This window comes from Lytechinus variegatus, chromosome 4, assembly GCF_018143015.1.
Source record: "Lytechinus variegatus isolate NC3 chromosome 4, Lvar_3.0, whole genome shotgun sequence".
In the NCBI taxonomy this organism is placed as follows: Eukaryota; Metazoa; Echinodermata; class Echinoidea; order Temnopleuroida; family Toxopneustidae; genus Lytechinus; species Lytechinus variegatus.
This window is the reverse complement of record NC_054743.1, coordinates 20,066,391-20,084,599: the sequence shown is the minus strand read 5'-3', so window position 1 is coordinate 20,084,599 and position 18,209 is coordinate 20,066,391. Positions and strand designations below refer to the sequence as shown.

The following is an 18,209-nucleotide window of genomic DNA, read 5'->3' as shown; positions in this document are numbered from 1 at the left end:
GCAATTCAAATTCTCGATTCATCCTTCCATTACTGATAAAACAATTTTATCTCAAAGACTTGTTTTTGTTACTATGCAAAGTTTCCATTAGATTGCTTTAGTATTGATGAAGAAACTCATTTTGATTTGCTGGAAGAATGGTTGTCCATTATTTATCATTTGATGAGCAGAACATATTTTGCCCCTTTGTTCATTATTAAGACATTTCTCCCCTTCAATTTCCATTTCGGTTGTAAGTTATTAATGTGGATGCCACAATATTTTTATTGGTTGATTAAATAAATATACTAGTGTTTTGTACACGCTTTATATATTATTTGTCGTCTGTTTCATTGTTTTCTCATGATAATATGTACATCTGATGTCGTATTCATAGAATTCGTAATTGGTTTTCAAGAAGTTTATCCATTCAATAGATTGTATTTGTGCTAATGATATTGATATATTATTGCAATAGTGATACATCTAATTAAAGAAAGCTTAGTTTGGATGTAGGTTTATAGATTGGCCTGGATTTCATAGAGCATTGTACATTTGCACAATTGTCAATTTTTTTGTGTAATCCCACTTAATCTTAGCAATCATAGTTGTTGAATGGTGGCCATTTTTTATTGGTTTTATTTGACTATTCTGAAAGAGGGCTGGATAGAAGGAGGTAGAGGGGATAAGCAGGGAGGAAGTCAAGAGTGCTACCTCGCCAAAATAGGAGAGGAGGGGGAGAGGGGAAGGATGATGGATGATGGACCAAAAGGAATGAGAGGATGGGGGAGGATAACGTGGAAGCGAATAAGAGATTTTTATATTTATTTTAATGACGGACTACTTGTTGATTCCCTGTCAGCTGTCAACACAATGACAACATCACAATAGTAACAAATTAACGATGCTCATAAAGTAGGAAAATTAAATGAATTAAAACATTTCCATGCCAGACGCGAAACCTCGATTGACAAGGCGCCATAATTGCGTTACACTTTCCATGACGTCACAATTGAACAAGTCTGGTCCAGTCCGGCTCGGTGTCGTGATTGGATGAGAGCGGTAATAGTTTCCTATCTACTGAAGCTAGCATGGGAATTTTCATTCATTTCGGTTGAACATATATAATGGTCACGCCTGCGTGATAACTATTGTCCGGAAGATTGACGGAATGCATGTTTCTTCCAAAGCGGAAAGTGGCGGGGTCGGCATATTCTACGAATCATTTCGAGTACGTGCGGGTGCAAACATGCCCATGGACGGTTGGCGGAGAAGTCAATCATCTAAGTAAAATCGATTCTTGGAGAAATGTTTATTCAGAGGTAGATGTCTTCGTGAGAGAGTGCATTCTCCCACCAGAATTTTCATCTGCTTATGTTCATTTTCAGACTTCTTTGAGTGATCATTAGTTGAATCACTCGTGTTTGAGTAATTTATAGATTGAAAGACATGTTTTCATTTTGGAGGTGGATATGGCAAAAGAATGGGAACATTATTTTGTTGCCTAGCTTGGAGTCGAAGTCTGACAGCACTTCATCTAGATGGCATTTAAAATCTCAAATGATTTCTAAGCAGAGTTTAAGATGGACTGAATTTTGGATCACTCATGACTTATGACTGATGGAACATTGTGTTTATCTCTCTTAATCATTTTCAAAAGAAGTGATTTCGTGACCTCTTCAAATAAGATTGTCATTTACGAGTTTAAGTGATTAACGATCCCTCTTCCGAACAAATCTCGACTTTGCGAACATTAAAATGACGACTTTATCACCAGCCACGTCGCCTGCACTGACGATCAGCGAACTAGCGACGACTATCACGGGTGGTGTGTCGGGTACGTTGCCCGATGCCGACGATGTCAGCACCACCGTGGCGGCGACGACAATGAGTGGTTTTTCTTCTTCAACACAGGAAGCGAGTGATAATTCGGGATGGTCCTCGGGTTTTGACGATCAGGTGAGAAACAGGCTACCTGTCTGTCATTATTCATGTAGAGTAGTGCTTAAAACGTTAGTGAACCCCACCAGAAAATGGACACATTTCAAGTGTCCCCGGAACTTGAAGTTCCGCCACTTTTTTTTTTTTATAGATATTTCATTGTGAAGTCACGTGATGAAATATTACATTTAATAAAGTTTATTTTTCTTTGCTCGCCGAACATTGTCGTGCTGTGTCTCCATTCAACACTCGGCATGAAGGTGTGCATTTTTTGGTGGGGTTCACTTAATTTTCAGCATCACTGTAATGAATACGAAATCGAAATAAAAATTAGTATCAATTGGTGTTTGGATGGAGACGGTAATTACATCGTGGTTTTCTCAATGTTCAAGATCATTCCTCGCTTGAATTGCATTTTGTGATTTAATGGTTTTTATTTTGGTGTTGATAGAAGAAGAGAGGGAAAAGGGGATATTTTGCAATTGGTATGAAAATGAAAATTCATATAGTCCGATCGATCCAATCCCTAGAAAATATACAATTATATGTAGTTTTTAAATCTCTAGTGTCCGATTTTTTAGATTGAGTTGTGATTGAAACAAATAATACTCCTGATAATAAAGATTATCAATTACATATTTTTATACAATTGATAATGGGACAAATCTCATTTTATAATTTTCAGTTAATTAAACACAATCCTTGAAATCGATAAGTGTAAATTTTTGTGATATATAATTTTCTTAAAGTCATTCGATTTTAACATTTTAGCGGGGGTAAGATGTAATTAACATTCTTTATCGAGGTGCAAGAGCAAGAGTCAAGTGTGTATTTAGAATAATAAATATACCTGCAATTAATTACAACGGACCCGGTGCACATGTGACGTAAAATGTCATTTTTCACACGTTGTATGCATCACTATGTGTTTGGAAAACCCCATAAATATTAAATTCAACGAAACCTTTTTCTGATTAATTGAAATTCTGAATACGATATGTTAATCATAATATGGCCAACATGATTAATTCTGAGGATAGCTCATTCTGTCATAGAATTCGTCCGTAGTTATGGAATTGGTTCGATTAACTTTTTAAATGTGGGTACTATTTGCCATAAAAAGCACCTGCATGGATTCATTCATTTAGTTCTTTTGTCATGATTGATGAGTTTAAAGGTGACACGACATTTGCTCTTGCGATGTTTGCTCCGGGCTTAATTCAGGTGTCTAAGATATAGGGTTAGGGTTGCAAAAGGGTTTTCGGTTAGGTGTAGGATAGGGTATAGTGTTGGACCCAGGGTTGAAGTTGGTCATTCGCAGGGGCGGATCCAGGATTTTTCAAAGGGGGGGGGGGCACATTTTTTGGAGGAAAATTCTGACAAGCCCCCAAATAGATTTTCAACCACAAATTAAGGATATTTCGTACAAAAAAGGTCTTCAATTTAAAAGGGGGGGGGGCACATCTCGGTTTCAATGGCATATTTACATTACAAATTTTCTTTTTTTTCTTCTCAAGGGGAGGGGGGGGGCACGTGTCCATGTGCCCTCCCCTGGATCCGCGCCTGGTCATTCGATTAGTATTTGGAATTAAGAAAAAAAAACGCAACAGAAGATTTTACCAAAAAATGATCTAATAGAAGAGGTATATTTTAGAAAAACAGGTTTATTACATGAAATTTATATGGTTTATGCGCATATACCAAACACACCTTTTCTGTAATTTTACACAATGCGAACAAACTTACACTCTGCATTGTGATCACACAAATTGGCGGCGGAAGCCCAAAAAATTAGAGGGGGTCTACCTGAAATTGTGTGATGGACACATGTAAACATATTTGACAAGCAAAAAAAAGGTCATCAACCTAAATGTTAGGGGGGGGGCAAGAGACATATTAAGGGGGTTCGCCAGAATTTAGGGGGGACGCAGGAAACAAAATTGACAAGCATAGGTTCCCCCACCTCAATTTTTTTGGGGGACCCCGCTTCCCCCGCCTATGATCACACGTGTTCTCGAGACTCTGCTGCAGGAACTTTTTTTATTAAGAATAACTACAAACAACGTTAATTCATGTTTGTCTCTTCTGATGGAAAATAATAAATTAAGGTATTTTTTGTTATGATTTAATATAATATCAAATATTCTAGAAGTAATGATAATAATAATAATAATGATAATAATAATAATAAAACTCGCATTTGGTACGCTCTCCATAGTCAACTATATCCCAGCGTTTACAAACGATGGAGGAGAACGCTACTCTTTATCGCTAAAACTATGATAATATTCTTTATTATCTTGATTTGTAGGTTTGGATCAAATTCTGTTATGGTGTGATCGCAGTCCTCGGTATCTTTGGTAATTTCATGGTGATGTTCACTGTAGCACGTGTCCGATCGTTGAGAACGCTTACTAACATGTTCATCGTAAGTCTGGCTGCAGCAGACTTCATCACGTCGGTCTTTCTTATTCCACTACATCTTGGTAAGTTATATTGATTTGATACTCTGTATAGGGGCCGCGGTACGGCCCCAGCTAGCCCCCCCCCTCCCCTGCTTTAGCGGCCCCTGCTCTGTAAGATATGACCTGCGTATTATCCTTAGAGGATGTTTATAGCGTGAAGATGAAATCCTGGAATTCTTGCCAAAAGATCAAAAGAATCAACCTGTGTTTCCAACCACTGGAGCACAAGTTATTAAATCTTATTAAATCTTGTTCCACTTTACACTCCTTAAAATCAACTCTTAAAAGAAATACCATTCAATCTTATTCATCGCGTGCTTCAAATAAATCCTCATTAACCACTACAATTAAATAAAATATAATAATAAATTCTACTGCTATCTACAGCACCTGCACCTACATTGCACCCACTTGTTCAGTAATTACCAATCTGAGTCACGAACCCTTTTTATGATGAGGCTGCCATCAATTACAAGCCTAACCGCTCACGATGGCGGTCTCCTGCGTTCATTTGTTAATGTTGCTTTTTATCAAATTTGAAGTATATGCTCACATCGTTGTTTTTATAGTTGTGTATTATATTTATATTGTATACATTATGGATTATTTTGTATATTGCAACCAATGTAAATATTTTTGATAATGTATTGTAATTACCAATCTTAGTCACGAACCCTTTTATGAGGCCGCCATCAATTACAAACTTAACCGCTCACGATGGCGGTCTCCTGCGTATTGTGATGTATTGTGAACGCAGAAATGAAAATAAAACAAACAAACAAAACAAACAAGTTGGGAAACTGCATGGGACACCAATCTAGCTCCCCCAAAAGTTCCACGACCGAACACAAAAACAAAATGAGGGGGGGGGGGGTGAGAAAAGAAAACGGTACGCTCTAGGTGTGACATAGATTATGATTTGAATTTTTAAAAGGTATTTATTTTTTTCCATTTTTCTCGAGTATTTAGAAATTTTAACTGTACGTCGTGCTCCTTCATTATAGGTCTCTACTTCTTATGCAAGTAACCAGCATCACCAGATTATTGTGACAAAGAACCATTTCCTGAATGAGACTTTCTATCATAAATATCCTGTTAAATGATATTAATTTTCAAACTATGCACATTCCTGGATCTCGATATATCTATATATTTACATGTATCTATCTATCTACCTACCTACCTACCTTGATACAACCTTAATAATCCGACATTTTATTTTTCCATGAAGTAACGTTACATGCACCACTTAGCGTAACATTACACGCTTGTTTGCATGATAAGCAATGTAAATATGTAACCAAACATTGAAATATGAAATAAAAAGGTGCTTGCATGTGTTAGGTAATCAGTTTTTTAATCATTTTTTTCATATTTTAGGCCTACATATTGAACGTTCCCGTATAAAATGGACCTTGGGCTATTGTATCTTTACCCTTCGTTGCGCAAGCGTGAACAATAAACATAAATATGTGATATTGATCAAAATTAATAACGTCTGTACGTTCTGTAGGTAAGTCTGATAACAGAAAATGAATATCGTCATAGCGTTTAACGATATACCGTACTTCTCTGAAGAAAAAGAATGTTATGTGCATGGTTTGAATTAAAAGTGAAGTTGAGAATTGAGAAAAGAGAAAAGAGTGAATATGCAATAATTTCATTTCATAAAAAATATATATCGTTTTTTCATCCCAATGCATCTAAACTCCTTGCCAATCTTCCTTTTCTCTGAAATAAAAACGAAGATTGAATTAATGATAAAATAAACTAAGATTTGTGGAGTTTGTTTATAAGGGATGGGAGCAGGGGCCTGTCGCATAAAACTTTTGCCATAAAAGTCTCGGGCAAACAAATTATGTATTCCATTCACAGTAACACATAAAAAATGTCTGTAAAAAGTTGCCAGAGATTTTTCTTTTATTCAGCAGGTCCCAGGTGGGAAACGAAGGTTGATTACAGTTATGATTGCCAATTATGATTTACGATAATAAGTAAAACGAGATGAAAAAAATCTAAGAATTTGTTTTAAAAAACCAACAAACCGAAGAATGATGCCTTAAAATTACAAGCTTATAGGAACAGTGCAAATAAGCTTGTCACATTTTAACAGCACGAATATGTAAACAGTTAAGATGAGAAACAAAACCTAAGTTGAGAAGAGAAACTAAAAGTAAATTAAGAAGAGAAGAATCACAACAGAGCGAGAGAGAAAGAAAATGGAGAAAGGGAGAAAAGAGAAAATAAGAAAGAATAATAAGAAGAAGCGATTATATCTCCTTAGATATCGCACTTCTTCAGGCATTTTACCGAGTTTGAGCTTGGAACGATTTGTGGAGTTTGTTTAAAATGGCTGAAATCGGGTGTGAAACGAAAGATGATTAACTTGATGATGGCTTTTTCTTGTTTACGATTTGTAGCATGAGGTCCTTGTGTAACCATGGTAACGGGATGAAAAAATCTAAAAGTTTGTTTTTAAAATCAAAATATAGAATGATGCCTTCAAATTACAACTTTGGAACAATGCAAATAAACTTGTCACATATACGAAACAGCACGAATAAGATAAAGCAATGAATTCAAAATAGAAGTGTAACAAGAGGTTGAGAGAAAAAAAAGAAGAAAAAAATATAGAAAGGAGAAAAGAGAGAAGAAGCAGCAGCAACAGCAGCAGCAAAAGAACATAAATTTGTCTCCATATAACACCGCGATGCATTATTTATACTCGATATTTTTCTGATTAACAGAAATTGAGTTGGGATCGATTTTTCTAAATTAGTGGAATCAGGTGGGAAACCAAGGATGATTAACTTAATGATTGGATGACCAATCTTGTTTACGATTTGTGGCATGAGGTCCCTTTGTAACCATGGCAACGAGATGGAAATTGGCTTAATAATATTTACCACCGCAAGGAGTAAGGATGAGAAACTAAACATGACACATACAAAAAAAATATAGGCGAAAGTTCGTAGTTTGTATTAAGTAAACATCACTGACCTGTAACCCTCCACAAAACAAAACCAATAAAAAACAACAACAAATAGAAAATCGCTAGACAATTCGCATTCTGCAATATTGGACTACGTGATGCTTGGAACCAGTAAAACATGTGCTTAAAATGGTCACTTATCTGCATGTCTTGCAAGACGAAATTGACCAAGGAATTTTATCATTTAATTTAAATCAAATATTGTCTAGCGCCCCATCGATTTATTTTTCGTCGGATATTTGAACTTGTTGGATCATATTATTGTTACCATGGTTATTGTTATCAGCAAACTATTGTCAACGTATTCTTTCGAATGTATACCCAAACCAGGTTAGAATCATACTTAATTAACTGAAAATAGAGTATAAAGGCAGCGATTTTGCTAATTACAATGGGCAACGTCATTTCTTTATGTATCGGAATACCATGCATGCTACTCAGCATGAAATTACGTGCAACCGGCCACGTTCTTTGATTAAATTGTCTCTCGTTGAATATTGTCAATATGAACTTAATATCTCTTAGTGCCTTTCCAAACACGTCAAATAGGCCCGATGCAGAAGTATACACGTCCACGATGTGACTAATGTTGTTGGTTTTTATAAAGTGGATTTTAGCAAGATGATAGCAGTATTTGAGCTGTCAATACACATTCTATTCAATCGAAATATAAGATATGTATATGTATGGTAATTTTTTTTTGTTTCCCAAAGAAGAAGTGTCTTATTTCCCGATTTTACTTGGATTACAATATTATTTCAGTGTTGATAAGAGTAAGGCAAGTATAGGCGCGAACGATTTGTCATCATTAATATTGCACATAAACCTACACTTTCAAGCCGCAAATGCAGGATGTTACTTTCCGTTGATAATGTTGGACACTTCGAATATTTTCAATTTGTGAATTATTTATTATAAGTGAACCAGTGAGTAACACGAGTAACGTGGTCTACACTGTAAAAACTGTGGTGTTAAAACTGACACCAATTGCTGTTAATAAAGGACCACACCCTGAGGTGTTAAAATAACACCCTAGAGATTGAACATAACACCAAAGAGTGTAAATGTAACAACCATAAGTGTTGTAATAACACCTATAGGTGTAAAACTAACACCACCAATTTAACACCGGTGTAAATAACTGGTGTGGTCCTCTATGTACACCATTAACACCACAGTTTTTGCTGTGTAATTGTGATAATTTTCATGGGCGTCACTCCGAATTTGAGGGGGGGGGGGGGCTGTGGCACACAACACATCGTCCATCGCTTTTCAGTTATTTTACAAATTATACCTAATCATATTGTTACATTTGTCATTTTACCCCATATGTGAGAAAGCATGCGGAATGTTTGTCAATAAGTAATTAAATAAGAGGACATCCTTTCCTGAGAGTGACTTTTTTTTTTAAAGTGCACATCTAGTTACCAATAATGCATATAGCATTTCCATATTTCAAAGCAGGATAAAATACATTACATACCTTGCTCACGGGCATAGGTGTCGCGGCCGGGGATCGAACTCCGGACTTCCCATGTATAGCCAGGCGCCTTAGACCACTCGGCCACGGCACCTCCACTTTGTATGCAAAAATCGATTCTTTATTTAGCAAGAAATCATATCGAACGAATCGAACATCGAACAAATTATAATCAAAGAATAAAGCCGTATTGCCAAGTATTATGATGACGATGATTAGGCCTAAACGCATACAATCCATACGTTTAAGCCATGGGAGTGTAATAAACTAAACGATTAATCACGTACTAGAACAATTTTATACAATTCTCGCTATTGATATTTTGACACTCATCCATCCTGCGTAATGTGGAAAGTTTAACGCATTTTTCAAGCATCAATTTCTTTCGGGTCAGTTTAAGAAAAAGACAAACCTAGGAATGATAAATCGATTTTCTATAAATTTCAGTATAAATTGATCTTTTTATTGGACCGAAATGCTGGATATTTGTTTGCATTACATTTATCACCCGATCACCGTCATGTAGTAGAAGAATTATTGATCGAGTATTCTTTATAAGACCATTAGTAAAATTTAAATGACGAAATTCTAAGGTATTTGACCGGTATGTGTAGAAAGAAAAAAAAACACAATAAGACGTATTGCACAGATTGGTTAAATCCTATGAGGGTCATAAAAATGATAATGTGGTATTATTGCCGTATATCTATGACAAAATTATGTAATAATATTGATGCATTTCACGCCTTGTAAAGTAATAAGCTGATCATCTAATCACGTAAAAAGGAACAATTTGAAACAATTTTCACTGTTATTATTTGGCATTTATTCCATCTTGAGTAATATAGGTCGCAGTAAGCATCTGACTTTCGGTAAGTTTGAAAGTGAAATCTTTAGATTGCCTGATCCAGTAGCTATCAAGAGGGGGTGGTAGGTTGAAATTTCATCCAGGGCCTATGATTTAAAGAAAAAAGTGGTGGAAGAACAAATTAGAACAAGAAAGAGACAAAAAGAAGTGGAAGACAGAAAGAAAGAAATAAAGAAATGAAAGAAAGAAAGAATAAAACAGAAGAGATCTGGGAAGTGACATCTACTTTAGGTTATCCAATTCTTACCTCCGCCCCTTACGCCTCCCCGGGCTACAGAAATTTGTTCTAATAGTTCGAAGTCACTTCGGCGATAGTGCTCAAAGTGGGGGATTTCTCTCTTCCCTTTAAAGTTAAAAACACATTAAAACACAGAACCTCACGTTGGGAATATTACCGATCTCGATTAGATTCCAATTTTGAAATTTTCCGAGTGTGTTTGAGAGCTTGGCTGTAGTGCGTCGAGTCACGACCTGCGTGTTTCTCGGCGCGAAGTTATTTGGATTATAAATTATGACGGAATTGGTCTTGAATGACCGACAACGATTTTTATCGATATGGCCCGATTGGCTTTGTAATAATACACCATGTATAGTTAATAAAAAATCGTTTTCGGAAATTGGCATTAGACAAGGGGTCATCAAGTTTTATCATACATTTTAATGAAATTAATAATTTGTTAATGCCAGTGTTTATTTTTCAACAAGTTTCAATTTGTACATACGTGTGAGTGTGTAATACATAATAATACGATTTTGATTTTGTGAAAGGAAGGAAATGACAGCGCAACTTCACAGTTAGGGGGTGTTGCAAGAAAATATTTGCAATCAATTGCAAATACTCCGTTGCAATTTTACAAGTGATAGATCAATTTTGACCCTAGCAAATCAGATTTCACTTCTCGCTTCAAGAAGCAGATTAGCACAAATTTGCATTTAATTTCAAGCCATATGATTGATTTAAGAACTGAAAATAGACTTGCAATTGATTGCAAGTTTCTTGCAACGTCCTATTAGAAATAAAGCGATACATTTATACAGCAAATACGAATGAATGGAAATAGGAATGATAATAAACAGATACGTGAATATCTATATAAGTAAGTTATTTCGAATAATGAGTAAATAGATACAAACACGACTAGATAGAAACAAAAAGATGAATAACCCAAAATGAACAAATTTACATAAATGTTCACAGTCTGTGATAAACGGTATTGAAAGCTTTTCATGTATTTATGAACAAAGTTGTGAATCTATCTATGGAAAGACAAATTATATCCTGAATCACGAATCTGAAATTATAATTTTGATATGATTACGCAAGCTAAAATAAACACCTTTGAGAATTGGTATTGGTGATAAAATGTTTTTGAGATAGAAAAAAAACTCTTAACTGCAAGTGATATAATGCTTATTGGGAAAAATTCAGGTTTGGAGGGATGGTCAGAAAAGGGCATATAAAAAAATATAATTTAGGAAGCGCTTGCTATAATAATGATCTCGGAATATTATCGGTCATTGGCATTTGATGTCATCGTTTTCTCTGTAATTCATGTTCATCAATGTCGCTTCATTTTTTAAAGCAGTAATCAATCATTACATTTCAAATCCTGTTCTTTCGGAAACTGATATACGGATCTGACTTTGTTTTTAATATTCAGTTACTAGCAATAATATAAAAAAACGTCGTCACTCATGGTATTTATTTGAAATAGAGTAGGTCTTTCACCCGGCCATCATTTTCTTTATTCTATTATCACTTTCACATCACTTTCAAATATTGGAATTTATATTTAAGGATCAATGGAAGATAACAGCAATTATCTATACATGTATATCAAGAGGCCGCCGTCGATTTCAAACTTACCGCTCATATTGGTGATCTCCAGCGTTCATTAATTAATGCTTCTGTCATACAGTATCATAAAAATGTGGAGTTTATGTTGACTCTTTATTTTGTATTCATTGGCCCGTATTCTGATAGCAGGTTTAACTTAAACTCAGGTATAAAGTTGTGGTTTAAGTATGGCTAGCCAATTGTTACATAAATCACTGACAGAAGACATGACATACTTCAGCTCATTTGGCTTTGAAATCATTCATAATTGTATACGTTATGAAGCACCGAACCCGTTTCATAAAAGCTGTTCATAAGTTAAGAGTGACTTTAAGAACGAGTGGTGAACCTCTCTTACGCACTAAACCATTGCCAATGGTGTATATCGTTTACCAAATGAAAAAAAAAATCACCAGTCGTTCTTAATTTACGAACAGCTTTACGAAGCACCCACCTGGAATATGAAATCGGTCATTGCTATTTGGTGTCAATGCTTTCTTCATACTGTTACTCTAAGCCGTCTAAAATATTGTGGCAAGATCAATCATTTGATGTAATTTCATGTTCTTTCAGAATATGATATCTCTGATGTGTAATTGCCTGTTCTTGTACCAGTAATTCATATAAAAAGTGTCGTATTGCTTGCACTTATCGGAAGTGCAGTTTGATTCCGTAAATACGATAACAAGCTTTGCTCATCGGGGGGGGGGGGGGGGGGGGTTAACTCTCTTAATAAAACTCTGAAAGATTTGTAAAAAAATGATTTGACGTAAAGTACCTTTCAAAGTCATTATATTCTCTAGTTCATCGCTGACAACAGCAATAAATGAAATAAAACAAACTAAACCGGAATTATAGATGTCGGCCGGTCATTGCCACTTGGTATCAATATACTTTCCTGGTAAACTTTTGAAAAAACAATGATATAAATCATGTGACGCCATTTCATGTTTTTAGAAACGGATATCTGGAAGTATATTTCCTCATACGAAATTTATACCAGGAATTCTATCAAAGCTGACATTGATTTATTGACATTGAACAGTAATAAGTAAAGTATATCTTCTTGAATTACTATGATCGGATGATGTCAAAGTATTGGAAATTTAAATTGATCCACGTCCTATTAAGCAGTGCACTTCCTGGTATTGCAAAGGACTATAAAACAGAAAATCTGGTAAGAAAAAAAATATATATATATTTTCAATATAGGCGATGTTTTTCGAGCAATGCCATTTCAAATATTGTGAACAAGTTCTCTAACCTCTCGTTATGGAAATACGATTGGTGACATTATACGCAATATGCTAAATTTGTATATGTTTTATTCCATAAACAGATTGACAATGAGAAATAGAGAATCAAATTAATTTTAGCGATCTTTTGAAAAGCAATCGATATATTCCCGGAGATTTTCCAATAAATGACATGGTAATCGCAAATAACACCTACAATGTTTGCTTTCTGTGGCACGCAACCTGTGAAAATTAAAGGGATGATATTGCTCTTAAGTTTTAAGAACATACATAGACAACAATGTCCGCATTTGCTGAATAAAAGGAGAGATTCTTTCAGAGTTTATAATAATGCTGTATTTAAATAAATCATAGTATGGTGTACACGAACCACAAAAATTATGTGATGACATATCAAAAATCTAAACTGTTGCACGTCTTGTCATTCTTAAATATAGCGCAATTCGATATTAGACGTTGGAAAAAAAGCAGACGAGCTTCTCTCTCGACTAAACTGCTAAGTGAAATGTAAGCAAATTAATATATAATCGCAAATGCATTATTGAATCACGCGTAATGCAATGAGAACATCTCCCAGTCAGACTATAATAGCTGATTCCTAAGTCTGCATAAAACATGACTGCCCTAAAATCAATGTCGTACGCCCTTTAGACATGTTGGGTACGTATGGAAGGTTTTTGTTTCCACGACAACATAATCTTTCAAGCCCGAGAGACGGTAGAATGACTATTGTAATCTAGAATAGTTTGGTATCGCGAAGACAAAAAAAACACACAAAATAATGAAATCACGAAAGAGAGCTGAATGATACATCTCTGATCTTTGAACAAGTAAATCGAACGTTATTTTCTTCCTTTTTCTTTAGTCAGCGGTAAATTCCCAGGGCGAGAATTCGACCCCGATAGAAAGATGTTAATTAGAAAAAGACGAGTTACGCAAAAATGGGGAGTAAGAACGCTGATGTAAATTTGAAAGCCCCCCCATAAAAAAGGGTTTCCGGTCTGCATTTCAAAATGGAAATCAAATTGGTCCCGAGAAATTTTAAAGGAAAAAAATAAAGGATTTCACTACAAAATGATGAATGATTACATTTCTAAATTTTTACACGTCTTCCAGAATACTTGGGGGTGCTGTCTATGGAGAATGACACACGCATTACCCCCAGCTACCCAGGGCCATGGAAGGGGGGTGGGGGGCTGAAGATCTTTTCCAAACAGTATCTGTAATGCTATCGAAAGCACATAATACTAGTACGCTATCACTAAATATTTACAAGCACGGGACTGGAATTAAGTGTGTGAACATGAACAAAAAATATCACGGAGGAAGGGCGGGGGGCGTATCTGGCCCGAGATAGATATCTGGGCCCCGTCTTATATACAAAGATTTACGATTGATCCAATCAACCATCACAACTATGGAAAGTCAGCAACTTCAGCATCTATAATACCATGGTCACATTTGTTCTACGGCGGCCGTACCGCATACATTCGTAATTCCGAAGCTTCTTAATTCCGAAGGTTCGGTTATTCCGAAGGTTCGTATTTCCGAAGGTTCGTCAATCCGAAGGTTCGTAATTCCGAAGGTTCGTCAATCCGAAAACGAAATAAGGTTCGTAATTCCGAAGGTTCGTTAATCCGAAAACGAAATAAGGTTCGTAATTCCGAAGGTTCGTTAATCCGAAAAAGAAATGAGGTTCGTAATTCCGAAGGTTCGTCAATCCGAAAACGAAATAAGGTTCGTAATTCCGAAGGTTCGTTAATCCGAAAACGAAATAAGGTTCGTTAATCCGAAAACGAAATAAGGTTCGTTAATCCGAAAATTAAATAAGGTTCGTATTTCCGAAAATGAGAATAATTCATTTTGGTAACAAAAACGATGTTGTTACAAGATTACACGATATTATGCAATGATAGTAATAACGATCGATGATACATGCGTGTGTTGTGGCCAAAAGCATGTATATCATTAAAAATATAGGCGCCCTGATCAAGCATAGGCCGATTTCGATTTTATCTGAGCAATTGCTGCCTAAGCAAATGGTTTAAAGATGCAGGGATCAAGTGTGTTGGTCGCGTGTGAGTAACCTCTAGATAATAGGATTTGTATTGGAGGGGATGTCATTTTTAATAACAGCTTCTGCTGGTAATAAAAATGATACTAGTAATGATCCTTGTGAGATGTTGAAAGCGCGAATCGCAAGCTCAAACTAGTAGACATTTCAAGCGTGAATTGAGCATTCGGAGCATTTTTTGTAATCGTGAGAAAGATGTGTATCTTTCTAAAGAATTAATGCGAGGGCGAGCTGTATACTGACCTGGGGCCCGTTGCATAAATTGTTTTTACATGAGTTTTTGCCCTGTGCTAAAGTCAATGGCGGAAATCAGACTAACCTTAGTTTTCAGTTTTTACCAGTTTTCTAAGGTAAAAAGTTTTATGCAACAGGCTTCAGAAAGTAATCTTTTAAGGACTGCATTTAGTGACTCATGAATAGAGTATATATCTCACGAACTAAATAATGAGAGCGCGAACCGCAAGCTTAAAATTTGTGATATTCCAACCTGAAAACTGGACATTTTATACTTTTTTTTATTTGTAACCAGGAATAGAATGAGTTCCTCAATAAACAATACTTGATGCGAGCGAGAAACGTGAGCCAAACTTTTCCGATTTTCCAAACCTGAAAACTGGACATTCTAAGCATTCTTGTAAAAAAATAATAATAATAGCTGGGAGAACAGTTTTCAGAACTGAAGTGGCTTCACTGGGTAAATAATATCTATATCAATTATCATTCTAGACCTGCATGAAATTTCCAAAAGTTTGAGCGCGTGATTCGCTCGCAACATCTCACAAGGATGCCCTTTTAACAGTACTTGACCAAAAAGGCGAATTTTACATATTCAGATTGGATTTTTTTCCCCAAACCGCTTGCTCGCTACGCTCGCAGAAATGAAACGTAAATATATAACTTTTTTTTTTTAAGTGATCACTTAAAAAATTGTGCTCAATTTAATTACTACAAAACACACAACCTCTTTACACAGATGATAATCTCATGGTGAAAATATCCGCTTGCACCAAATAACCCCTATTGGCCCTTTTTTGCTTTGCGTCCCCCCCCCCGAAAAAAAGAAAATACGTTCCGCTGCCATTGGTTGAAAAACGCATCGTCTTCATGGCAAACTGCAAAAAGTTCTTAAAATGTCCCCTTTAGATCAGGTCAGAGCTTATATATTTAAAATTTCTGTTCGCGCTTCTTGCTCGCAGTTATTATCTAAATTTAGTTACATAGGCATCTCGTTTTGAAGATCACAAACATATTGCCCATCAAAAATAATATATAGCTCGCGCTCGCATTATTTAAAAAGGGTTTATCATGTTATTACATATTTACTTTATTTTATAAGTATAAAGCTAATTGACTGTTAGGACTACCCTTTCAAAGAAAAAAAACAAAAAAACTTTAAGCTGCCGATCGAGGAAAATAGGACTGAAAAAAATATTGCCCCCCCCCTTTTTGACGAAAGTTGGATCCGCCGGGAGGGAGGCAGGGGGCACTTGCACCCCCAAAATCAAATAAAAAACAGGGAAATTAATATTTTCCAAAATGGGAAAGTTCCTTTTTCAAAAATAAATATGCCGTTTTTTATGTTTTTTCGAAATGAAATACCCTTTTTAAAGTATACAAGTGAAGTTAAGTTTTCAGGCTGGAATATTGCAAATTTTCAGCTTGCGCTTCGCACTCTCATTTGATTGGTGAAATATGCATCCTAAAGAGGTCACTAAATGCTTTCTTTAACAGGTTCCTTTTCTGGTCAGTGTGTTTAAGCTCGCGTTTTGCGCTCGTGTTAATTAAAAAGATGCACATCTTTTTAATGACAGCAGAAATCTGCTCGAATTTTAAAAAACTTATTTTTATTTTTTACTTCAATACCCTAAAGTTTTAGCTTGTGATTCACGCTCGCAACACCTCGCAATAATGCCATTTTAAGAATAATTGACCACAAAAAACGTTTTACAACTTCACCTTTGAATTTGTTTTACCAAGCCGCTCGCTCATTATACTCTCTCCCGAAAAATAAAGCCTAATTATACATTTTTCCATAATAAGAAGTCACTTCAAAAAGGTTTTTCTCTACTTAATCACTATCAAACACAATGACTTCAAGCAGATGATAATCTTAAGTTGAAAATATCACCAAAGTGCCCATTTTGACGTATGAGTTTCATTTTTGGCTTTACCCCCCAACGAAAATTCGTTCAGCCGCCCTTGCCTTCCCATCCTCATAATAATTGAACGGCAACAGTGCCCCCGCCCCCCTCCCCTTGCCTCTGCTTTCACGGTTTTCATTTTTCGGATTAACGAACCTTATTTTGTTTTCGGATTAACGAACCTTATTTCGTTTTCGGATTAACGAACCTTATTTTGTTTTCGGATTAACGAACCTTATTTCGTTTTCGGATTAACGAACCTTCGGAAAAACGAACCTTATTTCGTTTTCGGATCAACGAACCTTCGGAACAACGAACCTTATTTCGTTTTCGGATCAACGAACCTTCGGAACAACGAACCTTATTTCGTTTTCGGATTAACGAACCTTCGGAACAACGAACCTTATTTTGTTTTCGGATTATCGAACCTTCGGAATAACGAACCGTCGGAATTACGCCACAAATGTTCGGATTAACGAACCCTTTTTCGTTTTCGGATTAACGAACATCGAGGTATAGGCAATTTACGTGTTTCGGAATTACGAACCTTCGGAATAAAGAACCTTCGGAATTACGAAGCTTCGGAATTACGAAGTGTAACCGGCCGTACGGCGAGTCAAAAAGAGCCGTTTTAACATTTTTGTACCAGCTAAATATAGGTGGTTTGAATACAAATGAATAAAACGGCTGTTTTCGACTCGCCGTACGGCCGGCTTAGAGCAAATGTGACCATGGTATAATGCATGTTTTTTCTACATATCCTATTAAGTCATATACATTCATCATTTTCTTGAAAACCCAATTTGCTTTTTTTTTGCTTAATATAAAGGACATTGTGCAAATTTCCTGGAGAAAACAAATGACATAATGCATTTCCATAATAGTTTACGTGGTTTAGGTTGATTGGATCAATCGTAACTCTTTGTAAGACTGGACCCTTGCATGCTAATTAAGTCTTTTTTTACCAGGGAGAAGCATATACTCCGCATCTTCTACATCTCCTTGTTTCCATTAAAGTTGCCATCCAGTGTCTCCTTGACCTAAAAGACATTTTTAAAATCTTATTTTCTTTCCCCTTTTGAAAAGTGACCTAAACTAACACAATCTGACGCAGTATAATATATCGGAAATATTCAGGTTTTGTCTTGTTGCTATACTTACAAGAAGCAGATGTTC

General features: G+C 35.8%; 1 protein-coding gene across 1 annotated transcript; it reads left to right on the top strand.

Moving 5' to 3' along the window:
- Positions 1–1,533: 1,533 nt before the first annotated feature.
- Positions 1,534–5,190, top strand: LOC121413574 (neuropeptide SIFamide receptor-like). The gene is made up of 2 exons (XM_041606438.1): positions 1,534–1,938; positions 4,232–5,190. The coding sequence occupies exons 1-2, from the start codon at positions 1,738–1,740 to the stop codon at positions 4,418–4,420; spliced, it is 390 nt and encodes a 129-aa protein (XP_041462372.1). The 5' UTR covers positions 1,534–1,737; the 3' UTR covers positions 4,421–5,190.
- The last annotated feature ends 13,019 nt before the right edge of the window (positions 5,191–18,209 follow it).

Excerpts from the sequence above, each read along its gene's own strand:
- LOC121413574 (XM_041606438.1), top strand. The coding sequence starts at position 1,738 with ATGACGACTTTATCACCAGCCACGTCGCCTGCACTGACGATCAGCGAA. Across the intron at positions 1,939-4,231 it reads CCTCGGGTTTTGACGATCAG|GTTTGGATCAAATTCTGTTA; the intron begins GTGAGAAACAGG and ends CTTGATTTGTAG.